Source organism: Diceros bicornis, chromosome 3 (assembly GCF_020826845.1).
Source record: "Diceros bicornis minor isolate mBicDic1 chromosome 3, mDicBic1.mat.cur, whole genome shotgun sequence".
In the NCBI taxonomy this organism is placed as follows: Eukaryota; Metazoa; Chordata; class Mammalia; order Perissodactyla; family Rhinocerotidae; genus Diceros; species Diceros bicornis.
Genome location: NC_080742.1, coordinates 83344977 through 83371519, shown reverse-complemented (window position 1 = coordinate 83371519; position 26543 = coordinate 83344977). Strand labels below are relative to the sequence as shown.

Genomic DNA, 26543 nt, shown 5'->3' with positions numbered 1-26543 from the left:
ACATACAGCAACTAGAAGGATGTGCAACTATGACATACAACTATCTACTGGGGCTTTGGGGAAAAAAAGGAGGAGGATTGGCAATAGACGTTAGCTCAGAGCCGGTTTTCCTTGGCAAAAAGAAAAGGATTAGCATGGAAGTTAGCTCAGGGCTGATCTTCCTCACCAAAAAAAAAAAAAAAAAAAAGAACTCACACTCAAATTTCTAAGACTATGTTTATTATAAAGCAAGATAGACCAGCACTGCAGAGCAGATTTGCTGGGGCAAAGACCAAAACCTAAGGGTTTAATAGTTCTGAAAGTAGAGATTAAACTGAGTGAAAAATTCTAAGAATTTAAATGGAAAAGATTCCTGAGAACAGAAGAGCTTCAACAAAATAACAACAAAACACAATCAAAATTTACTCCCACTAGTAGAAAGAAGTAGAAATGACATAAACAGGAAGAGAGAGGCCGTGAGGATCAGCTAAATATGATCTGGGCTTTCTGGACTCTGTCTTTACTTCCTGCCTTTCTCCTTGTCTAGAACGCTCTCCTGATCTCTTCATTTTTTTTACTAGATCTCTAATTTTTACTAGATCTTACAAAAGTCTGTCTTTTTTATCTTTCACTCAGATCATCCTAGATGACAGCACTTGTGGTCTGAACAACACCCATTTGGCAGCACACCGTGCTGTGACATCCACTGGAGTTACTGTTTCCCTTCGTGCACTCACACCTTCTCTCTCACAACTCTACTGACAGGCCTGCAAGGGGATATTTTGTACATTCTTCAGCACGTAGCTCAGCGTCTTAGAGACGTGACGTGCTTCAAGGCACCTGCTGAATCGAAGATCCAATTGAGGGGAGCCGGAAAATCACCTTCCCCCAAAAAATCTGCTTGATTCATATCTGTATCATGCTATCAATCAAATCTTTCTCTCCAAAGAGAGGCAAATCTTTCTGAAAGCAGGAATCAGATAACTTCTGGGATCCAAAAGTATTCTCTGCATGTAAATTGTGGGATAGTAGCCACTAAGATAATATGTTTCCAACAGTGCTTGAGATGAAAAACACAAGCAAATATAATTTTTAAAATCCAATGTACCAAAATTATTTAAATAAGGAAAGCTTTTTAAAAGAGATACTCTAATATAATGTGTACAGGAGGGTAACCAAGTCTATTAGCTTATATTCTATCCATTTGTCTACTCTAGACACTATTCATTGACTCACTATGCACTTTACATACTTGATTACTTTAGTACCAACAATCCAATGAGCTAAGTAGTAGCTTCCTTTTACAAATGAGGAGACTGAGTGGGCTCTGGTGGTTTAAAGAATTTGCCCAAGGTTATTCAGGAAAAAGTGCTGAAGTCACTAATCAAACCCAGTCTGGCTCCCAAGTGTTTGTTCTCGCCACCAAGCACACCACCAACCAGTCCTTGCCCTGGCAGAACTCATGGGCCAAGAGAGGGGGGGCACAGACAAAAATAACTACACTATGTGATAATAAATGCTATTCTGGTATGAACAAAACCCTGTGGAGAATAAAGAAGAAAATAACAATTCTGCCATTCTGTGTGCAGAATAAACAATGACTACAGAATCTCAGAGGAAGAGAAGTTGATGTGGAAGAGGGAAAGGGCGTTCCATACAGAACAGAGAGTAGCAGAAGCAGCTAATCATAAAATACAGTAGGAACACTTCAAAATATAAGTAGATGTGTTTTGCACAATGTGTACTTTTCTCTTCTAAAATGTTCCTATAAGGATCTACAAGTCTGTTTTGGGAGAGAATCAGATCATCCAATGAGAACCAGGAAAACATCTAGATGTTTGCTTTATGAAGGATCTAAGGAAACAGAATCTATTAAAAACAACAACAACAGGGAAAAATTCTTAATGGAAAAATGTCTACATATAAAGCTATCTATAGAATGAGGAAAAAGCAAACAAAATTTAATGCAAAAGATAAGTACATTCTTAGAAGCATTACAGACTGGATTACATGGAACCTGAACCAGAACAAAAAAGCACATAGCTAAATGACATGCGGGGACAAAAATCCAATATCAGAAATCTATAAAATCAGAAATAGGGAGGAAAGCATTTAAGTGAGCACAAAACTGAGCACAGACTGTGAACAAAGCCTGCGAGGAGATTCAAGGACGACCGAGGGAGCTTATCATCCAGGAGAGGATACAGAGATCACAGGAATATGATTTCACCAACACAAATTCTAAAACCGCAGAGACATGGAGCGGGCCTACCATCCTAACATCTCTGAGGTCTAAATCTGCTAGAAGAAAATAAACCTGATAAAATTCACTTCCTGACCATCTCTCTTTTCCAAGGTGGAAACAAAGAGGGAAACTTTTATTCTGGACTTTTGACCAAAAAAGAACTGGTTGGCTATTGTGAACATAACAGAAGCCCTAAGAGTATGTGACATAATTTTAGGATTTACAGAAGCAAAGAATGAGAATAACTAGACTTGAGTGCTTGGACGGCAGGTATCCTGGCTATTTTTGCAATTACCACAGTGTATTACAATCACCTGTTTATCTGTTAGTTTTTTCCACCAGACTGTAAGTTCCTCCAGGAAAGAGGCCTTGATTTAATCCTCTCTGTATATAGTGAACAGTTCCTGAACCTGAACCTCAAGAAATACTTAATGTTTCCTAAATGAACAGCCCTGAACATTTGCTTCCAAGTTTTTTTGAGAAAACAGCTTTCCAAAAATGGTCAAAAAAAAAAATGATGGGTCAGGTGGAACTCCTCCTGCTTGACTACAGAGCTGGGACTTAGTCTTTTCCTGTCTTCAGATTTGAATTGAAACATGGCTCCTCTTAGGTCTGAAGCCTGTTGGCTTTTGGACCAGAGTTTATACCACTGACTCTTCTGATTCTCAGGCCTTTGGGCTTGGACTAGACTTACACCATTGACTCACCCTAGTCTCCAGCTTGCTGACTGCAGATGTTGTGACTTCTTAGCCTCCCTAATCATGTGTAAATAAAAGTCTGCTGAAGCATATCGGAAAGCAGACCTTATGGCTACCATCCTTCACTATTCCTGAATTGTGAATGTGCTGCCAGAAGCTACAGTAGTCATTTTGTAACTATGAGGTCACAAGCATGAAGACAAAAAACCAAAAGGACCCTTGAAATTGGAAGTGGCCAATACTTAAACGAGTATAAACCAAAAACAGATCATTTACCTGCACAGCTTCTGTGGAAAATTCCCTGAATGAAATATAAAAACTGTGTTACCTGCCAGAAGGCTAATGAAATTCTTTGCTGATAATATGATTCCTTCCTCTCATCTTCAAGGATGTGGAGACTCTAAAAACAATTAAGGAAAAAAATAAAGAGATAACCAGATGGGTCAGCATCATGGCGGAATGAGCTCTTCCCTTGGAGTCTCCCAAGATACAATGAAAAGGACACTCATAAATTAAGAGAGGACATTCACACAACACAAGAGATGTCTAAGAGATCCACACAGCCAAACGTCTGAAGGTAGAGGTGCTGGACCCCCTGTGAGACAGTGGAAGGAGGTAAGGGGATCTCCTCTCTTTTCCTGAATGGCAGCAATCTAGGGCGCAGGACTGCATGTGGCTCTGAGAGAAGAGGTGTGCAGGGGTGGCCCTCTGCAGGAATGTCTTTGCTCTTAGAGCTGTCTCTCAGCCCATAGGAAAGCTCCACACCAAGGAGGCTGAGCAATTGTGGGAATGTCTTCACCAAGCACAGCAGCCAGGAGGGCAGACAGCGAGTGCAGAGCAGGAATGTCCCCATGATTGTGCATGTGAAGGAAAGTGTCCCTTCCACCACCAGATGCACCAGCTTGGCCAGTTGGCCAGAGAATGGGACCCCCGCCAGAGCACCTGCACATACGTGTGTAAAACAGTGGTGGCCAGTGGGCAAATGCAGATGGGCCCTGTCAGCATAGCTTCCACAGGACAGGCACAGCTGCCAGGGATCACGTTGGCTCAGAATACACAGCTCCTGCCCCCGATGGTGGCAACAGGTGGAATATGCGACCAGATACTACGAGTATGCAACAGCAAAAATCCACCCAATCAAATAGTATGAAGAGGTACATTAACACTCCAGACCAGAAGGAAAATGACAAGCATCAAGATATCAATACAGAAGGCACAGAAATTTACAATCTAAATGACAGAGAATTCAAAATAGCTATAATAAAAAAACCTCAATGAGTTACAATAAAACTCAGAAAGACAGTTCAATGAAATCAGGAACAAAATTAATGAACAGAGGGAAATCTGCACAAAAAAGATAGAAATTATAAGAAACAAACCAGTCAGAAATGTTGGAGATGAAAAACACAATGAATGAGATAAAGAAAAATCTGGAGTCCTTAAAAAGCAGAGGAGACATTATAGAGGCCAGAATTAGCAATTTAGAGGACAGAAATATAGAAATACTTCAGATGGAGGAGGAGAGAGAATTAAGACTAAAAAGAAATGAAAAAATTCTCCAAGAAATATATGACTCAATTAGGAAATGCAACACAAGGATTATAGGTATTCCAGAGGCAGAAAGGAACAGGGAACTTTTTCAAAGAAATAATAGCTGAGAACTTCCCAAGCCTGGGGAAGGAGCTGGAATTACAAGTAAGGGAAGCTAATAGAACTCCTAACTACATCAATCTAAAAAGACCTTCTCCAAGGCATATATTAGTAAAACAGGCAAATGACAATGACAAAGAAAAAATATTAAGAGCAGCAAGGCAGAAGAAAATAACCTACAAAGAAACCCCCAACAGGCTTTCAATGGATATCTCAGCAGAAACCTTACAGGCTAGGAGAGAGTGGAATGATATATTCAAATTCTGAAAGACAAAAAATCTCAGCCAAGAATACTCTATCTGGTGAAAATATCCTTCAGATATGATGGAGAAATAAAAACTTTCCCAATACACAAAAGCTGAAGGAGTTCATTCCCACAAGATGCCCCCCCTCCCACATGCACTCCCCATGCCTGGGTGCAATCCTAGACAAGCCCTTTAACTTCTGTCAGGGTGATGCCCAGGCATCACTGATCCCAGTGTTCAGCCAGGATACAAAGGCTACTTAAGCAGCAAAATTCTTTCATACACTTTATGTTTTAATATGTATTAAATGTGTTCAGTCATTCTCAAGAATAATCCTTTAAGATGTCTTCATGGAGTCCTGAGTTCAAAAATACCCTGATAGTGTTGTTAAGAAAAAGTACCTGGGGGCCAGCCCAGAAGTGCAGTGGTTAAGTTTGGGTACTCTGCTTCAGGGCCCAGGGTTCGTGGGTTCAGATCCCGGGTGCTGACCTACACACCGCTCATCAAGCCATGCTGTGTAGGTGTCCCACATACAATAGAGAAAGACTGGTGACAGATGTTAGCTCAGGGCCACTATTCCTCATCAAAAAAAAAAAAAAAAAAACGAAAAGAAAAAATACCTGACCAGGAAGGGCCATAGTGACAAATGCAATCAAGAGGCTGGGATCCCTCTGTTCCACCCCTTTCCCCTCCAAATTCTAATGTCCAGCATGGCCAGACTTGATAGCTTCTGACCCTCTAGTAAGAGAGGATTGTTGGAGGTTGACTTGTCAGGCTGTGTTCACCTCGAAGGGAAGACAAGTCAGGGAGGCACTGCTAGAAGTTCTCACAGAGGCCAGAGTGAGACACCGACCAAGAGTGAGAAGGGCCTGGATGGGGGACACGCCCTGAGAATGACCTCAATCCTCTTCTGTCCATGGGATAAAAAGGAGCCTGAAGGTAGAGGTCTGGGACTGCAGTTCATTTTTGAAGACACAAAGGAATCAGGCAACCCAGACTCTAGGCTGTGCATCTCTTGTTATTGGGAGAACTACACATGTGGGAGCTGTGCTTTGATCCTGGGTCCGGGGAAGATTCTGTGGGATGGGGATAGACCATGCACCCACTAACTGTGTTTGCTGAGCTCTGTACTATCTCCAAATCTTTTCCCAGCATCTGACTCTCTCGTCCTGGGCTTGTATCTCCAGGACTGGGGTTAGGTCTGCTTGTCTTTCCCCTCCCCACCTCTCCTACCTGTCCAAAGTTTAGGAGAGTTCATGGGTCTGACTTGGAGCTTGGCAGGAGTTCTCTGTAAACCGAGAACAAGAGGAGTCATTTGTTGCCTAGAAACTGAGGTAGGCCTGGGGATTAAAAGTCCCCCACTGGTGTCAGTGACAGACTAGTACTAAAGGATCTTATGGGTGACTGTAGCCATTCCCCTCCTCCAGGCTGCCCATTCTCCAGGGAGGGCCATTTCGTTTTGTGTCGCCTGCCCTGGCCATGCTCTCCCTTTCTGCCTGGAAGTGCTCTGAGGCGACATTCAATGCCAGCCAGGTGAACACCAGCTCTCCTGAATTCACCGAGGAATGGCAGAAGAGGATCCGAGAGGTAATGGGGCAAAGGAGGTGGGTGGGAGGAATGGAGGGGTACTCAACAGTGGCTCCCGAGTTGACTCATTTGTTCAACATTTATTCTTCAACTCACTGTTGGGCAAGATTTCAGGCTTTAAGATACTGCTGTAGGTAAGTCAGACAAGGAAACTGCCCTCATGGAGCTAACATTCTAGTTTGTGTATGTGGAGGGGAGGAGTGGGAGAGACAAATACTCCAATAAGTAAACAGAAAAGGAAAATTTCAGGGAATTATTAGCGCAGTGAAGAAAATAAAACAGGGTCATGAACATGACAGGGCTTGGGGCTGCTGGGGTGGAAAGGATAGGGAGTAAAATAGGTTTACTTGGAAACGCTCACATATTTCATATATAGTCCATGACCCATCTTAATCTTACACAAAAGTTCAAGCAAAAGACTATGTCCTAATAGGCCAGCATCATGGTAGGAATTGGCTACTTTCACACTGTTCGTTCCTCATTGTCCATCCAGTACAGCCCAGTATACTCCGGGTCCAGTTTTATTAGATGCGCTTCAGTTTGGAAGAATCAACTCTGGTTCTAGCATCCCTCATCCCAGAGGAAGATGTATCTACAAACATTGCTAAGAAATCATTTTCCTGTTTCCAACTTATTTTAAATGTAAAGGGCAAAGGAGCATGATTCGATACAGTAATTTGTCTGGTGACTCCAGTTCTTTCTGCCGCCATCTTTCTTTCTGCCCACTGGGAGCCCTTCTTAGTCCATTCCTTTGCTCCTTTTGGAGGAGGAGATTGTGAGTCATTCTCAGCTATCCTTTAAATAGTGGGCCCAAGTAACACTGTTAAACCCTCCTGTGTGTCCTTCCCCAAGGTACTTTACAATGAGTTAAGTAGTATATTATCACTGGTTCCTCTCCATTGGTTAAGAGGCATCCTGAAAACATCATACTTTCCAATGTGGGCCATTAATAGCATCAGAATTCCAACAAGTCGAATTAAAGTGATTTCTATTATTTCCATCCTAGGGAACATGAAAGAAAAATCCCTAGTCCTGGGAAAATAAGGCTTCTTTACCCTCTCATTTCTCAACTCGTCCTTTAGAAACCGCTCTATGGGTGGCTCCCTTTTGTGCTCCATGTTTAACGTGATCTCACAGTATCCCAACCTAGAAAGCCAGCCGTTCGTGCCTTTGTCACACACATTTTGTTGCCTCAAGCACATTCTAATTTTGCAATAATTTCACTGCTTTTGTGAAGTGATATGAAACATGACAAGATCACTTGATATTGTATTTCTTGGTCCACTCTTGTCCTGTTCAGGCTGTAAAAAGTGATATTTAAGCTGTTAGATATGTAAGTTTATATTCATGTTGGTGGGCAATCTGGGTCACCAGTCTTCTACAGTAGTCTGGGGCAGGGCTTCAGTTGCAGAACAGGCAAAGCTCAGACCAGAAACACTGTCAATACCAGATTAAAAAGATATTAAAACCTCCCATGCTCTGTGAAATGTCCAGTATAGGCAGCCTGCCAGCTCTCTGATATGCCATATATCCTCATATTCTCCCACCAAAGGCACATGTGCCCCCCGCTGTTGGAAATCTGGATCATTCTGGGCAGCGAAAACGACTGCAGATGGAGATGTGGATTATGTTGTTTGTGAGTCCGTGGGTGCATGACTTGTGGCCCAAGGTGTCATCTCATGGCCCGTAGTGACTACATTCAAAATCATACTTCCCTCTTCTTTTTAAGACTTAGGGGCATCAACATGAAACACCAGTATTGGAGATTTGACTAGAAAGGCCTGTCCCATAAAAGGTGAAATTTCAATAGAGTTTTCTATGATCCACTTGCCAGACCACACTGCTAGTCCATTGGCCACAGCCCACGAATCTGTATAATTATGTAGGGATAATTCCAGGTATTTCTGTGGGCAGTCAGTCACATCACACGTAACTCAGTCCACTGGCTGGATTTAGACATGCCTTACTTCTTCCTTCAAGGTCCTTCTGTTGAAACGTTATACTCTTCCAGTCTCCATCTTTCTCAGCCAGCAGAACAGCACATCTAGCAAGATTCCAAGTAGTGCTTTCTGAACTCAAAGACTCACACAGTGGAATCCAAGTCTGTGTTGCTAGAGTTAGATTATCTTGTGAGGTAGCGTCCACCCCAGGGGAGAGGGGACTGTCATTTGCTTATGGATCCTATGAACCCCTCCTGTGTAGCTGCCCTTTCTTTCCCTAAATATAGCTATTTCCCTTTAATAAGCATATTTTATTGATCAGCCCCTTCCTTATTGGAATGTCTTTCTGACATCACTCAAGATATGATTGGGATCTCTGACCTAGGAGTTTCTGGTGCCATTCAGTAGTGGGCTAATTCCAACCAGTGCCCAGTAACAGACTAGTTAGTAAAAGTCTTTCAAGAGGAGAGTGTAGGGTAGCTGCTCCAGGCCACATCCCCACCAAAAGCCACCAGCAGAGCAGAAGCACCTGGCTTCTATCCGGGTCAGTCCTCATTCAGCGTGGACTCCACCACCAACACTTCTGATTCCTCAGGGAGCACTGTGCTTGTAAGGACACAGTAGACCAGTCTGAGCCAGAACTTGTGAATCTCAGCCAGAACCTTCTGTTGTTCTTCCCTCTCCAAAACAGCCATTTACAGGTGCCTGTGCTCTGATATACAGTCCAAAAGGGCACCCAGATGTGGGTGAACTTCAATAATCTCATCAGGTGCTCGTGCTTCCTTCTTCTCTCAGGGTGGACCAGAGTTAACAGGGCTTTTTAACCTTTAAAAAACTTTTCCATGTAGTTCCAGACGAAGATACACTTAAGAATTTCACTTGTCAAGCTGGTGGGCCCTGGATTTTTGCCACGTTGATTGGCCAATCTCAGAATGCTGTGTGTTGCACCAGCTTTTCCAAATCAGGATGTGCTTCTTCTTCAGTGCAGCCTACTGTTACTACATCATCATAGAATGAATCACAGAACACATGCGGTTTGAGGAGGGATCTTTTTGTTTGTTTTTTCCTGTCCCCCAGGGAGCCTAACACTTGGCTTTGGTAAATCCAAATTAAACCTAAGCAAAGAATGAGAAGCAGAGTTGCATTACCCTGCTCTGCTAGATGCCAGGGGCAGGATTTCCCTTTCACTTAGACCTCCTGAGAACTATAATTCCTTAGGTAAGAATCTGTTTCCTTCATCCTATCCAAGAGGAAACATCTGACACGGTGATTTGTCTCTTCTACCTAAGTACTCACACTGCTCAACCCTCCCTGTGTTCTAATGAAGTGTCTGCCTCCGCCTCTGCAATGGCGTGAACCTTCACCACATTCAGAAGCAGTTACCTTGTGTTCTGAGGACACTGGGCAAGAGTCATGGCAAAGAATTTCCCTGGGGCTTGAACAGTATTAGTAGTGAGTGAGGATGTTTAGGGATACAGGCCATGCTGCACCTGCATTGAGCATGGCATCCCCAGGGACAGACACACCATCTTTCCTTGAATACATTTACTGTTTACTTTAGTGTTTGTGATACATGCAGTCCTCTGAAGCAGAAGTCAGCAAAGTACGCCTCTGGGACCAAATCTAGCCTCTGATCTGTATCTTTACTGCCCACAAACTAAGAATCATTTTTACATTTTAAAAGGTTGTCTAAAAAAAGAATATGTAATAGAAACCACATTTGGCCCACAAAATCTGAAAGATTTACTCTTGGGCCTTTTATAGAAAACGTTTACCAAGCCCTGCTCTGAGACAGGGCCCAGGGCAGGCGTTCCTCTTGCCGGGGTCTAGACAGTCGTCTCTAGTACTTTTCCCACATCACCTCCTAGTGGCCAACACAGTGAGCCCAAACCCAGAGTCTCATCTGTGGTTTTTAGCTCCCCCTGCTGGTCCAGTGTTTTCTACAGTGCTGTAAACAAGAGAAAAAAGTTATAAGTTTCAACTGCATTTTATAAATTGATTGCTTGAACGCTTAAATTCACTGAGTCAGTCTACCGAAATTTAAGGTAAATTCTCCATTTTTTGCTGAGTTATATTTGTCCACACACATCTCAAGGCTTGCAACCACTGATGCTGGTAGGCCAATTGCACATCACAATGCCAGCCACAGATGAAAGTGATGTGAATACAGGACCAATAGGAATGTCATTAATTACTGTGATATAAGAAATATAGGAGAGGTAAAAGTGAACAATGATTCTATTTTAAGGAAATGGTGGTAGCAGAAAAAGGAGAAAACCATGAGAAGAGATGGTAAATTCACTTTTCAACACATTAGACCAATTTACACTTCATCTTCCAGTATCATGGTAGTTTTTATTTATATACTTATAGGTGCTTATATATAAGTGAAAGAAATGACAGCAATGATGCAAGGGATGGGAGGGAGAAATCAGGATTATTTTCTGATTATAAGGTACTCATACTACCCATGAAGTGTTGTAGTGTTATTTGGAAGTGGACTTGGATTAGCTTTACATGTATATGGCCAACTCTAGGGCAACCACTAAAAAGTAAAAAAACAAAGAAGTATAACTGCTATGCTGAGAAAGGAGAGAAAACAGGATCATATAAAATGCTCAATTAAAACCACAAAAGGCAAAAAGAGAGTGGAAGATAGAAACAGGAGCAAAGAACAGGGGCAACAAATAGAAAAGTGTAACGAATACGGTCGATATTAATCCAAATGTTTCAATGGTCACTTTGAACATCAGTGGTCTAAATGCATTAATTAAAAGGCAGAGATTGTCAGGGTGGATCAAAAAATAAGACCTAACTATATGTTGTCTATAAGAAACCCACTTTAACTAGAAAGACAGTTGGACTAAAAGTAAAGGGATGGAGAAAGATATACGATGCTAACACTAATCGCAAAAGAGGAGGAGTCACTATTTTACTTTCAGAATGAGCAGACTTCAAAGTAAGGAAGGTTTTCAGGGATAAAATACAAGGTATAACATCCAAACTAGTAAAGCAAAAATGGATAAGTAAAGCAAACTCCTTCAGTCTAAGAGATCAGGGGTTGACAATCCACAGCCCAGGAGCCAAATCTGGCCAGGTGCCTGTTTCTGTAGAGCCCATAAGCTAAAAATGGTTTTGTATTTTAAATGGCTGCAAAATCTCAAATGAAGAATATTGCATGACAAGTCAAAAGTATATGAAATTCAAATTTCAGTGTCTATAAATGAAGTTTTATTGGAACACAGCTATGCTCATTTGTTCACTTCTTGTCCTGAAAAGTATGACAGAGCCCATATGGCCCACAAAGCCTAAAATGTTCACTATCTGGTGCTTTACAGAAAAAAAAAAGGGCCAACCTCTGCAAAAGAAAGTAGGAAAACAGAGAAAAGTAAAGCAGCAAAATGTACAATACACAGCTGAGTGATGCTGCTTTACGAGTTGTCATCATCATCACCCTGATCAATCAACAATGTTGAAGGCTACTCCCTGAAAAACGTCCTATTAAGTGAAAATGCCCAACAGCTAGTTGGAAATCCAGAACTGGAGAGAGGAGCGAGATCAGAGCTCTTCTTTCCTCAGTTCCTTCAGGGTCCAGCTTTGCCTCTGCACTGCCTCTGAATGCACCACCCAGGGGTGACCAGATTTAGAGGTGGGCTGCAGCAGCGGGGCCTGTTCTCGGGGCCTGGGCTGGGCTGAGGCCCACAGTCCTGCTGCAAGCTTTGAGGTGCCTGAGCTGCACTCTTCCTCTTCAGTTGCAGGGCGCCATCATGGTCGCTTCCTGTGTCCAGATTCTAGCGGGCTTCTCAGGCCTCATTGGCTTTCTCATGCGCTTCATTGGCCCCTTGACCATTGCTCCAACCATCACCCTGGTGGCCCTGCCTCTCTTCCATTCTGCGGGGAATAACGCTGGGAGCCACTGGGGGATTGCTGCCATGTAAGTACTCTCTGGGGAGGGAGCACCATCTAAATTCTCTTTGGTGGAAGGTTACCCAGTGAGAATAGTAAGAGTCCTGCATATCGGCAAACTCTTGTGGTTTAGAAATACTTTCATGAACGTTATGATACCTTAAAAAGCAGAATAATAGCTACTTCTAATTCATTATTCTTACTATTTATTATTAGTAGTCACAGACAATGAGTTCATCACAGGCAGTGTATAAGAATACTTAGTATAGTGTTCAGAAAAAGTTGATACTACCAGTCCCCTGCCAAATAGATTTTCATTGAGCAATTGTTTGTAAACTTCTGGCCCCTGGGGAAGCTGCAAAGACGTGGCCTCAGCTGTCAAGCATCTTGTAGTGTGTGGGAGAGAGACAAGACTTGGATCCAAGTACCTGTGATACCAAGAGACAGTGATGAGAGTCACAGAATGTCATGCATGTTCAGGGGAGGGGATGAGGACAGCCAGCTGGGAGGATCAGGAAGGCTTCCTGGAAAAAGAGGTCTCATGCATTTAAAGAGAGATTTGAAGGGGCTTGGGGATGACACTGGACACTCTCGTTCACTCTGCCTGCTGTCGTCTGACCACAAGGACCTGCAGGAGGACCTGGGAGACATATTCTCTGAGTCTGGCTGCATTGGCTCCACCTGCTGGATCCATCCAGCTGCTGACCCACAGGAATAACAGCCTCCCCTCCCACTCCTCCTCCTCAGCCACCAGCAGCTTCTGAAAGGCAACAGCCCACCTTTTCAGAAATGGCAGGATGCTGCCTGTGCTGCTGAGTGGGGTCTAGATGGGGACCCTCCCACCTTGGCCACTGTCCCCTATCCCAGAGACATGTGGTGGCCCAGCTTTCTGGACCCTCACTCAGGATGAGCCCCCACTCACCAGGTTGGGTGTGGTCTGTTTCTGTTTCAGGACCATCTTCCTCATTGTGCTGTTTTCTCAGTACCTGAAAAATGTCGCGGTGCCCGTGCCTGTTTATGGACGAGAGAGGAAGTGGAACATCTCTAAGTTCTACCTGTTTCAGGTCTTCCCTGTAAGAAGCACTCCCCACCCCCTTCCATTCTGAGTTGACTCACCTGGAGAGTGAGGCACAGCCTCTTGCACTCCCAGAGGGCCCCCAAAGCAAATGCTCCCTCATCTGCCATGGCCTCTCCTTCCTGACCTTCCTTAATCCACGGGAGAAGGAGAAGGAGAAGGAGGCCGAGAGGAGGCCAGCGGCCTGTGGGGCGCTTCCTGACAATTGGTGGAATGCTGTCCCACGTCTTCCCTCAGTGCTTCTCTCCCAGGGGCAGAGAACCCTGCCCTAGGTCGCTGCTCTGGGCACCAGTGTGGGACAGCCTTCTCATGTTCCCTGGGCCATCCTCATAGCAAGGTACTGGGGGACACAGCCAGGTTCACCACTAATTATATAAAACTAAGGGCCAAGTTGTCTAGATCAGGTTCTTTCTCTGTGGCTCATGGGTAGTCCAAATACCCGGGATGAGGATGGTACTGCCCATGTCAGAGCCTTCCCTGTTGCATTCTCTCTTGAACCACACTGTCAAGTATGTGTAGCTGTCAACCACACAAATATGTTTGCAAGTTTCATTCAACTGTAAACTAGATTTTGCCTTGTAAAATGATCCTTCCACACAATGATCTCATTGTTCCTTCAACAACACTATACGCCACTGGTTCTAAAATTCAATATGCATCAGATCACTTGGGGACATTGTTAAATATACAGATTTCTGGGTTTCTGCCACCAGAAATTAAAAATAAATGTATCTGAGGATTCTACTGGAAGAAATCCTGCTTCAGGCTCTGCAGAGCAGTGGTGGTCATTCCACTGTACAGATGAGGAACCTGAGGTTCAGGGAGTTTGATCCAAGGTCATGTGACCAACAAACAGTGGAAAGGGAGGCGGATGGTAATCTTTCTGAACCCAGCTGTGCCCGCCTTACCAGACATTTCTGCCTATGTTTGACACACGGTCTCTCCGTAGTTTATTTTCTATGTTCCTTTAATGTGCTAACTACCCACTGACACACCAGATTCCCGTTGTCACTGGAAGGGTGAGTAACCCAACACTTCCTCATTCCAAAGAACTTTCCTGAACTCGCTCCTTTGCCCCACCCCTCTAGGAGGTTGTTGACCTGGGCTGAGGGTGAGACCCAGTGGTGAAGGGTGGCTCCTTCTGGCAGGTGCTGCTGGCCCTCTGCATCTTATGGCTCCTCTGCTTAGTGGTCACGGTCACCAAAGCCCTCCCCACAGACCCCACAGCCTATGGGTACCTGGGCCGCACCGACACCAAAGCCAAAGTCCTGAGCCAGGCTCCTTGGTTTCGCTTCCCTTACCCAGGTAATGAGAAGATGGGCCCCTTCTTGCCTGGGACACATGTTTCTCAGGACTGCCCATGGGGCCCGGGCACTGGAGGGAGAGTTGAATGGGGCCAGCGGGGGCAATCTCCTCCAAGGGATGTGACAAAGAGGGACAGGCCCTAGGGAGCCCATATCAGACCCGAAAGAGAAGAAGACACTTGGGTTGTCCTAAGAATCCTTTGGGGGTGTCAGGCCAAAGGCTCCCACTCCCAGACCTACCTCTGAGCTGGCTTACATCCCTCAGCCCCTCCTCCACATTGCTTAGAATCCATGAGCCTGGGAGTGGGGCAAGGACAGTGAGGACTTGACCTCCTAGCCAGACCTTTGGGTCTCCTCCTGGATTCGGTGGATCCCACACAAGGGAGGCCTGGGACTGAATGAGAGCATTTCTGAGGAGACAAGGTCAAGGCCATCCATTAAGCCACTTCTGGTCTCCTTTCCCTGCAATTCTTAGCTCAGTGTGTACAAATAACCAAGTTCCAGGGATGGCTGGCCTGGCCTCGTGGACTGTGGTGCTAGGGCCTCCCTGACTAAGCAACATGGCTTACCAATTCTTCAAGGTCTTCCTGGAAGAGGCCCTGTTGATGCCTCTTTTTGTGCACAGTGACGTCAAGGTCAGGGCATCCGACCACCCTCAGGGATGAATGGTAGGGCAGGAGTCCCAGCCAAAGCCTCTGGACAGTTGAGGGGTTGGAAGACATGCTGCCTGGTCTTTAAAGCCTTTGAGAGACCTCTCCAGCAAAGAAATGATTTGGGGTTCAGAGCCTGTTGTCTTCTGGATTAATATTCCCTCTGCATTGCCTTTGCAGGACAGTGGGGCCTCCCCACCGTCAGCCTGGCTGGTATCTTTGGGATCACAGCAGGGGTATCTCCTGGATGGTGGAGTCAGTAGGTGATTATTATACCTGTGCCCGGCTGATGTGGGCCTCACCCCCTCAGAAGCATGCCATCAACCGTGGCATCGGCATTGAGGGCATCGTCTGCCTGCTGGCAGGGGCCTGGGGGTCCGGGAACAGCACCACCTCCTACAGGCAGAATATCTGGGTACTGGGGATCACTGAGGTAAGGGTGCTGTTGGTGGCTCTTGGGGCAGGCTGGACACCTGAATCTGTCATCAAAGTATTAGTCTCTTAGTACTGCTGTAACAAATGATCACAAACTTAGTGGTTTCAAATACCCAAAGTTCTTCTTTTACTGATCTGGAGTTCAGAAGTCTAACGTGGGTCTCGCAGGGCTGTGTTCTTCTCTGGAAGTTCCAGGGCACAATCCATTTCCTTGTTTTTTCCATCAGCCAGAGGCTGCCCACATTCCTTGGCTCAGGGTCCCCTTCCTCCATCTTCTAAGCCAGCAATGTTGCATCTCTCTGACTCCTCTTCCATGGTCACATCTCCCTCTGAGCACAGCCAGGAAAGATTCTCTGCTTATAAGGATTCATGTAATTATATTGGGCCCACCTAGATGATTCAGGATACTCTCTCCATCTCAAAATACTTAACAGAACTTCATCATGTCTTAACAGAACTTAATCATAACTGCAGAGTTCCTTTTGCCAAACAAGGTGACATATTCACAGGTTTGGGGATTAGGCATCTTCAGGGGCCATTTTTCTGCCGCCCATATTTGACCCTCTTGCTTGTGGTGGTTCCACTGGCAGACGTCAGTGGCTTTATGAGCACTGAAGAAAGTCATTACTTTCTGAAGTGTAGGTGGGTGGTCCATTACCTCTGGCCCAACCCTGTGTAGAAGCTCCAAACCTGAATATTCAAAAGCCATCTGGTCACCTCCACCTCAATGTCCCAAGGGCACCTCACACTCAGTATGGCCTCTGTGATGCTCAGTGCATGCTCCCATCCTTACTTCTCCTCCTGTAAACCTCGTCTTAGTGAGTTCATCCAAGTCATCTAGCTTCTTGCTGTCCTGCATCCTCACTGTGGATTCTATTTTCTCAACATGCCTGCTGCCCTTTCTGTCCTCTCTTCCCCATTCCCAGTGCCACAGCTTTATCATCTCTCGCCTGGACACTGCAGTCTCCCTAACACCCTCTTTTCTAAGGATATTTCCCATCTCTAATCTAGCTACCTCATGGCTGCCCAAGGATCTTTCTAGAACTCAATTAAATGACTCCCTGCTTAAAATCTCTTCATGGCTCCCCATTTTCCACAGGGAAACTCCATAATGTCAGCAAGAATTCTTCAGGAATATGTTCTTTAAGGTAAATTATAAAAGAACAGTGTTATGATGTTGCCTCCCACATGCTTCAGGTATCTTTGCAAGGGTTCCCAGCACAAGTCCTGTGAGCTTTGGAAAACACAGATCCCCCACCCACATCCCCCACCCTGCATTTTCTGATAGCTCCCTCAGTGGTCCTGATATGCAGCCAGGTGGCACTGCATCTTTGTAGCATCAGATCTGTCCACCTTTGAACCCTGCATGGCCTCTGGCCCACAGCGGGGGCTAAAATCTGGAGCAAACAGCTGAGACAGCAACCACCCCTACATCTAGTCCCGTGTGCTTTGAAACTCGGAACTCTTTGGTACTTGTCCAAGGTTTCAAATCCTTTAGTGCCAGTGAGGTGAACATTATGCCACATGAGGGCCAATGACCCACAAAGAAATATAGCCGGAGTGGGCTACATAGGTATAAAGCAGCAAATATTTTTCCTGTTAAAGTGAACAAATCTGATGCAGAAAAGAAAATTATATTCAATAAACAGAACATTTCTTTGATGTATCGTTTCTAAACTAAGGCCTTTAGAGGAGAGGGAAAAAGGAGGAAAGAAAGATAACACATAGAGCAGGCTGCGAATCCAGTAGGAGACAGATTAACCCTGGTCTGGGCTCACACCTCCTCCTTGTGGCCTTTCAAGGTGTTGCTTCATGTTGCATCTGCAAGGAAAGAGCTCTGACCAATTGTTGCTTCTCTCCCTGTGCGTGCGCGCGTGTGTGTGTGTGTGTGTGTGTGTGTGTGTGTGTGTGTGTGTGTAAGTGTGGAGGAGAGATCTGGCTGAAGGCTGGAGATCTCCCATCACTTCTCCAGGAGGTCATGATCCCAGCCCAGATGTCAATCCTGAGGACAAAAGAAGCCCAGGGCTGCATGACAAATTCTGTGGTAGCAGGATTGGGGAGGACTGCTATCTTTATGAGACCATCAGTATGTCCAAAGGGTCTGGTTGACCTGACAAATTGATCTCTTGTGCTTGGATTCATGCCCTTCTTCCCACAGTGCATTGTTAGGGTTGTAAACAAAACATCAAACAGTTCTTTTGACGTGGGAAAAGATATTTACCATGTCTTCTAATGAAGAAAGTTAAGTAAAGAAGCTCTTAGACTAGAAAGAAAAATAAGCAAAGGCAGAATCTGCTACTCGATCGCTGCCTTAATGGACTTCATGTAGTGACATTATAGTATCTTTTAAAAAAATATTTGTAATTGTGGTTAAAGACACATAACATAAAATCTACTATCTTAACCATTTTTAAGTGTGCAGTTCAATAGTGTTAAGTATATTTACTTAATATACTATACTATTTGATATACTATAATAATATACTCTACTATATATTTGTGCAACAGATCTCCAGAACTTTTTTATCTTGCAAAGCTGAGACTACATTAGAGTAACTTTTAAGGACTAGGAGTAGACCCAAAAGGATGAGAAAAAGTTCAAGAACTATCCAAATACATTCATTGACAGTAGACTCGTGATGAGATGTTCAGACATTTATAGTACAAGTCTAACTTTTGAGGACGATGACAAATGTCTCAAGGTCAGACATCATTTTTGTCTCGCTGGTAGTAGCTGTCACTCAAACCCAGCTATAACCCTTGACTAGCACAACAAGCAGTAATGTCCATCAGTGTGACAGCTGTGTGCACCTGGCACTGGGACATGTTCTGTGATGGGATGGGATGTGGCCCATGGTCCGTGATCCTCACAGCAGAGTGTTTTGTGTGTTTTTTTTAATCTTCGTAGAAACTTAATTTTATGATCAATCCCAAGGGGGTGAAATGTACTTCTTTAGCGTTCCCACACCCATAGCTACTTGAAAAACTCTAAGCAACCAGGTAACAGCGATTAGTAGCGACTCTAGTGCAACACTTGGTCCTCTGGAGAAATGAACTAGAAAAAACCTCACTTGTAAGATTCCTGGTAGGACCACTTAATGCTGTATACCACCATGGGAGGGGGCTTTGTCTCAGTTTTGTATCCTAAATGAACCTCCATAGAGATTAAGGAGAAATCATAGATTACACATATTCCATAGTAATTGCTTATTGAGAAAATTGAATTTCCTGAGGAAATGTATCAGTTAATAATAATGAAGTGACTTTTATAGACACAACTTTCTGTAATGTAGATCACACCATGTCACCACTCTGCTTGACATAACTCTACTGAGAGTTTCTTTTGTTTTGGATTCTTTATTTTTAATTGTGATAAAATGCACGTAACACAAATTCACCCTCTTAACCACTTCTAAGTGTACAATTCAGTAGAGTTAAATACACTCAAATTGTGCAGCTGATCTCTAGAACTCTTTTCATCTTGCAAATCTGAACTCCACAGCAGTTAAACAACTCCTTATTCCCCCTCCTCCAGCCCCTGTCAACCACCATTCTGGTTTCTGTTCCTATGAATTTAACTACTCTGGGTACCTCATATAAGTGGAATCGTACAGTATCTGTCTTTATGTGTCTGGCTTATTTCACATAACATAATGACCTCAAGATCATCCACGTTGTAGCATGTGTCAGAATTTCCTCCCTTTTTAAGGCTGACTAATATTCCACTGTATATATGGACCACGTTTTGCTTATGCTCTGTCTTTGGATTGTATTCTACCTCCTGTCTATGACCCTTAGAGCTCTATGTGACAGATCCTTTGCCTTACTCTCCATCCCGTCTCTTGTCTCTCCCTGTGTCACTGTGCTCCAGGCACACTGATTTTCCTTTTATTCCCCTCAGCTGTATTGAGATATATGCTACATATAACATTGTGGAAGTTTAAGGTGTACAATGTGTTTATTCGGTGCACTTATATACTGCAATATGATTGCCACCCTGTGCTAACACCTCCATCACATTACATAATTACCACATCTCTTTTGTGGTGAGAACATTTAATATCTACTCTCTTAGCAACTTTCAAGGCTATAATACAGTATTGTTAACTAGAATCACAATGCCGTACATTAGATCCCCAGAACTTATTCATCTTCTAACTGGAAGCTGTACTTTGAAAAACATCTCCTCATATCCCCAGCCCCACATCTTTCAGTAACCAGTATTCTACTCTCTATTTCTACAAGTGTAGCTTTTTTAGATTCCACATATAAATGATATCATACAGTATTTGTCTTTCTCTCTCTGACTTCTTTTACTTAGCATAACACCCTCAAGGTCCATCCATGTTATCACAAATGGCAGGATTTCCTTCTTCTATTATGGCTGAATAATATTCCATTGTATACACATATACCACATTTTCTTCATCCATTCATCCATCGATGGACACTTAGGTTGTCCATATCTTGGCTATTGTAAATAATGCTACAATGAACATGTGGGTGCATATATCTTTTCCAGTTAGCGTTTTTGTTATCTTCAGATAAATACCCAGAAGTGGTATTGCTGGATCACATGGTAGCTTGATTTTTAAATTTTTAAGGAACCTCCACACTGTATTCCACAGTGGCTGCACCAATTAACATTCCCACCAATAGTGCACAAGTGTTCCCTTTTCTCCATATCCTCATCAGCACTTGTTATCTCTTGTCTTTTTGATGATAACCATTCCAACATGTATGAGATAATATCTCATTGTGGTTTTGATTTACATTTTCCTGATGATTAGTGATGTTGAGCATCTTTTCATGTAACCATTGGCCATTTGTAGATCTTCTTTGGAAAAATGTCTATTCAGTTCCTCTGCCCAGTTTTTAATCATTTTAGTTGTTGTTATTATTGAGTTGTATGATCCCTTTATACATTTGGATATTAAACCCTTATCTGATATATAGTTTCCAAATATTTTCTCCCATTTCATAGATTGCCTTTTCATTTTGTGGATTGTTTCTTTTGCTGTGCAGAACCTTTTTAGTTCAACGTAGTCCCACTTGTTGATATTTGCTTTTATTGCTTGTACTTCTGGTCTCATATCTAAAAAGTCATTGCCAAGGTCAATGTCAAGGAGATTTTTCCCTATGTTTTCTTCTAGGATTTTTAAAGTTTCAGGTCTTACATTTAATTCTTTAATCCATTTCAAGCTAAATTTTGTGAGTGGTATAAGACAGGGGTCCAATTTCATTTTTCTGCATATGGTTATCCAGTTTTCCCAACACCATTTATAGAAGAGACTATCCTTTCCCCACTGAGTATTCTTGGCTCCCTCGTCAAATATTAGTTTAGTGTATATGCAGGGGTTTATTTGTGGGCTCTTGATTCTGTTTCATTGGTCTATGTGTCTATTTTTATGCCAGTACCCTACTGTTTTAATCACTATAGCTTTGTAGTATAGTTTGAAATGAAGAATTGTGATGCCTCTAGCTTTTTCTTTCTAGGATTCCTTTGGCCATTCAGGGTCTTTTGTGGTTATGTATGAATTTTAGGATTGTTTTTTCTATTTCTGTGGAAAACGCCATTGGAATTTTGATAGGGATTGCACTGAGTCTATCGATGGCTTTGGGTAGTAGGGACATTTTTTTAAATTGGTGCCATAATAGTTTATAACATTGTGAAATTTCAGTTGTACATTATAATTTGTCAGTCACCATACATATGCGCCCCTTTACCCCTTATGCCCACCCCCCAAACCCCTTCCCCTCTGGTAACCACTAATTTGTTCTCTTTGCCCATGTACTTGTTTATCTTCCACATGAGTGAAATCCTACGATGTTTGTCTTTGTCTGTCTGGCTTATTTCACTTAATATGATACCCTCAAGTTTCTTCCATGTTCTTGTGAGTGGGAAAATTTTGTGTTTTTTTAGGGCTGAGTAGTATTCATTGTAAATGTATACCACACCTTCTTTAACCATTCATCAGTCGATGGGCACTTGGGTTGCTTAGCCATCTTGGCTATTGTGAATAATGCTGCAATGAACATAGGGGTGCATTAGTCTCTTTGAATTGTTGATTTCAAGCTCTTTGGATAAATACAGCAAGGACATTTTAATGATATTAAGTCTTCAGATCCATGAATGTGAGATATCCTTCCATTTATTTGTGTCTTCTTCAATTTCTTTCATCAGAGTCTTATAGTTTTTAGTGTACAGATCTTTCATTTCCTTGGTTAAATTTATTCCTAAGTATTTTATTGTTTTTGATGCTATTGGGAGAGGATAGTTTTATTTTTTTTTCAGATATTATGTTGTTAGTGTATAGAAATGCAACTGATTCTGTATGTCGGTTTTTGTATTCTGCAACTTTACTGGTTCGTTGATTAGTTCTAACAGTTACTTGGTTGAGTCCTTTTTACACGTTTTCTACACAAAAGATCATATCATCTGCAAATAAAGACAATTTCACTTGCTTTTTTTTTTTTTGTGAGGAGATCAGCTCTATGTTAACATCTGTCCATCCTCCTTTTTTTTTTGCTGAGGAAGACTGGCCCTGGGCTAACACCCGTGGCCATCTTCCTCCACTTTATATGGGACGCCGCCATAGCATGGCTTGCCAAGCAGTGCATCGGTGCGCACCCGGGATCTGAACCGGCGAAACCTGGGCTGCCAGAGCAGAGTGCACGCACTTAACCGCTTGCGCCACCGGGCTGGCCCCTTCACTTCTTCCTTTCTGATTTGTATGCCTTTTATTTCTTTATCTTACCTGATTGCTCTAGCTGGGACTTCCAGTGCTATGTTCCACTCCTATGTTGAATAGGAGTAATGAAAGTGGGCACCCTTGTCTTCTTGATCTTAGAGGAAAAGCTTTCAACCTTTCAGGGTTGAGTATGATATTAGCTGTGGGTTTGTCCCATATGGTCTTTATGGTGTTGAATTATATTCCTTCTATACTCAATTTGTTGAGAGTTTTTATCTTGAGAGAATGTTGAATTTTCTCAAATGCTTTCTCTGCATCTATTGAGATGATCATATGATTTTATCTTTCTTTCTGTCAGTGTGGTGTAACACACTGATTGATTTGCAGATGTTGAACCATCCTTGCATCCCTGGAATAAATTGCACTTACTCATGTTCTTTTTAATGTGCTGTTGGGTTCAGTTAGCTAATATTTTGTTGAGAATTTTTGCATCTATATTCATCAAAGATATTGGTCTGTAGTTTTCTTGTAGTGTCTTTATCTGGCTTTGGTATCAGGGTAATGCTGGCCTCATACAGTGAATGCATGAAGTAAATATTATTAATCCCATTTGGTTTGTGGAGGCTGACATTTGGAGAGATTACGTAATGTACCCAAAGCCACACAGCTAGTTAGAGGCAGAGCTGGGATCGACTCTCAAACCTCCATTCTTAAGCACTTGGCCACTGGCTTCCTAGAGAGACTTCTTGCCTCACGGTAAAGGTTTATTAGAGGAGGAGCATTTGAGTCAGGACTTGAAGACAAGTGTGAGAACAGCCGAGTGGAGAGGTGAGGGCAGAGGTTGGGATCCAAGGTCACACCCTCGTCCTTTCCCAAACCCAATGTGGGAGCACATGGGGGGCCATTTTGGGGTTAGGTGGTGCTGTTCCTGCAAGTCCACTGGAGTGATGTTCCAGGTGCCCCAGGAGCAGGGCAGAGGCCTCTGGGCTTGTGGCCTGGCTGGTGCTGAGCTCCTTGTCCCCCATCTCCTTGAGCACTGCAGGTGGGGAGCAGGATGGTGATGGTCACTCCGGGCTGTGTGCTGCTCATGATAGGAGTATTTGGGAAGATCGGGACTTCATTTGCCACTATCCCAACCCCTGTGATCAGAGGCATGTTCCTGGTGAAGTTTGGGACCATCACTGCCTTGGGGATTTCCAATCTGCAGGTGAGGCGAGGCACCCTTGGAAAAGCAGTAGCCCACATCCCCTGAGAGGAGCCCATGGGGATGAGATGAATGGTCCCAGGAACCACACTGGCCTCCAAATGGAAGAAATAAATAGCCAGTATCATCCAAACATCTGAAAAACAGAAATTGCATCAGCTTGCATTAGATCATCTAAACCACTCAACTCAAGGTCAAGTTGGAATTGGGGCCTGGCTGGCCCACTGAGAGCATGTGTCACTCTGATTCCAGCCTCCCTTCCCACTCTGGTGGTGGTGGGAGAGGAGGGCGCATTTGAGGGATGTTAGATTGATGTGCAATACAGGTGCCAATGCTTCTGGACTGCCATGGGGGCCTCTCTCCTGCAGTACGTGGACATGAACTCGTCCAGGAACACTTTTGTCTTTGGCTTCTCCATCTTCTATGGGATTGCCATTTCCAAATGGGTGAACAGGAATGCTGAGATGCTCCACACAGGTGATTCTCCATCCTATAGACTGTGCCCACTCCAGGGGAAGAGCCAGTGGGGCCCTTTTTCCCTGGGAATCCCTGTCACTTTTGTCTCCACTCTAGGGATTCTCCAACTGGACCAGGTCATCCAGGTGCTGCTGACCATGGACATGTTTGTAGGGGGATTTCTGGGCTTTCTACTGGACAACACCATCCCAGGTAGGGCTCACTTTCGCCTATAAGCTAGCCATTTGGGTAGATGGTCAGTATTTGGGCCACCCACGTTGCCTCTTTGCCTCGGATTACCATGTCAGGCTGGCCACAGCATACCTTGAGGAGGCCCTGGGTCTGCGTGGGGTGTAAGGCATGTATTAGCTTTCTAGGGCTGCCATAACAAAATACCACACACTGGGGGGGCTTAAACAACTGAAATGTATTTTCTCACAGTCTGGATGCTAGAAGGCTGAGATCAAGGAGTTGGCAGGCTTAGTTTCTCCTGAGACCTGTCTCCTTGGCTCCAGAGGGCCACCTTCTTGCTGTGTCCTCATGTGCCTTCTCCTCTGAGTATGTGCAGCCCTGCTGTCTCTGTGTTCTAATCTCCTCTTCTTAGAAAGACACAAGTCAGATTAGATTAGGGCCCATCCTAAAGACCTTATCTTTAACTTAACCACTTCTTTAAAGGTCCTATCACCAAATAAGTCACATTCTGAAATATGGGGGGTGAAGGCGTCAACATATGATTTTGGGGGGGACACAATTCAGTCCATAACACAGCCCGAAGGTGAACAATGCACCAGAAGCAAAGCCAAAAAGATACAACCCCATGCCCACAGCCTGCAGTCTACTTGGTGAGGGAGAGAACACATGTATTCATTCATTCATCCATTCATATGTTCAATAAAAACCCGTTGAGCACTTGTTGTACTCCAGATGCTATGTACTGAGAATACAAAGAGCAGAAAGACGTGCCCACTGCCTTCTGGAAGTCCACAGGCTAATAGGGCAGAGAGACAAGAAAACAGACAACTACAATACAGGGTAACAAATGTGATGATGAGCAAACTGAGTCTATAAGTGCTGAGGACACTGAAGGTGAAGAGTGCAGAGCTGCCATCACTGATGGCTGTCAATGCTGCCTTCTTGATCCTCGCACAGCCTCTCGACAGGACCTCTATGCTAGCCCCTGCTTCATGGTATTCTATTTTCCACCTTTCTTCTCTCTACCAAGTATAAAACGCATCTGCATTCCAGAAACATTAAATGTGGAGAGGCCCACTCCTGAAGATGAGGAGGGGATGTTGGTTCATATAAGGTCGTACCCCAGAGCTTTGCACCATGTCAGCCCCACAGTGGGAGCTCAGGTTATGCCTGATGAGCTGAGCTGTGATTCTTGGATGGGCTTGGAGGAGGAGGTGGAGGAATCCCTTTTGGCAGGTGGAGAGCACTGAGAGGAGACCTCATGAGTGCCTGCAGAGGGCACCGAAGGCTCCCTCCAGCCCACCTCCACCCAGCTACATCAGGGCCCAGTCTTGACTGCTCACTGTCTCCTATTAGGAAGTCCAGAGGAGAGAGGCCTCCTGGCAGAGGATCAAATCCAGGAGGTGTCTGAGGAGACTCTGAAGGCATCAGAGGTCTACAGCCTCCGCTGTGGGATTGGCACAAATTTCTGCACTTCCTCCCATACTCGCTACCTCCCCTTCTGGCCAAGACTGGAACATGATAGGAAAGGTGAGGTGGGAGTGTGCCAGCTTACCCTCTGCTCCCAGGATTCCTCAGGAGAGTGTCTGAAGGGTGCCACAGAAACCAGGTTGTAAGGAGAACTGTCTGCACTGCTGCTGGGAATGTAAATGGGTACAACCACAATGGAAAGCAGTATGCAGGTTCCTCAAAAATTTAAAAATAGAACTACTATATGATCCAGCAATTCTACTGCTAGGTATTTTTCTGAAGAAAATGAAAACATTAATTCAAAAAGATATATATATCTCCGTGTTCTTTGCAGCATTATTTACAATAGCCAAGATATGGAAACAACTTAGGTGTCCATTGATAGATGAATGGATGAAGATATGTGGTGTATATATATACCATGGAATATTATTCTGCTGTAAAAAAGAATGAAATCTTGCATTTTGTGACAACATGAATAGAACTCAAGAGCATTATGCTAAGTGAAATAAGTCAGACTTCTCTGCCCTAGTGCAACACGGTGGTGGCCACAGCCCCCAATTCCCTGCTGAGCCACAGAGGAGATTTCTGTGGAATTGATTAGCACCCTTTTTGGCTGGAAATGAGAAAAGTGTAACTCAAAAAATGGGAGATGGGATTTATTGATTCTTGTAGCTGGGAAGGAAAGACACTGGGAGAGTTTATAAAATGACACGAGGAATCCTATGAATATAGGATAATACTGGTAGATAGTATAAAATCCAAAAGGTCCAGGAGAGCATACATGAAAAGCAAGTCTTTCTCCCACCTCTGCC

At 43.9% G+C, this 26543-nt stretch overlaps 1 protein-coding gene across 1 annotated transcript; it reads left to right on the top strand.

Moving 5' to 3' along the window:
* The first annotated feature begins 4035 nt into the window (after positions 1 to 4035).
* Positions 4036 to 25874, top strand: LOC131400090 (solute carrier family 23 member 1-like). The gene is given in 11 exon segments (XM_058534805.1): positions 4036 to 4076; positions 6245 to 6404; positions 12097 to 12278; positions 13203 to 13323; positions 14474 to 14630; positions 15460 to 15513; positions 15516 to 15712; positions 23449 to 23613; positions 23979 to 24087; positions 24184 to 24279; positions 25615 to 25874. Coding segments are annotated over 11 exon segments (1542 nt in total).
* Positions 25875 to 26543: the final 669 nt, after the last annotated feature.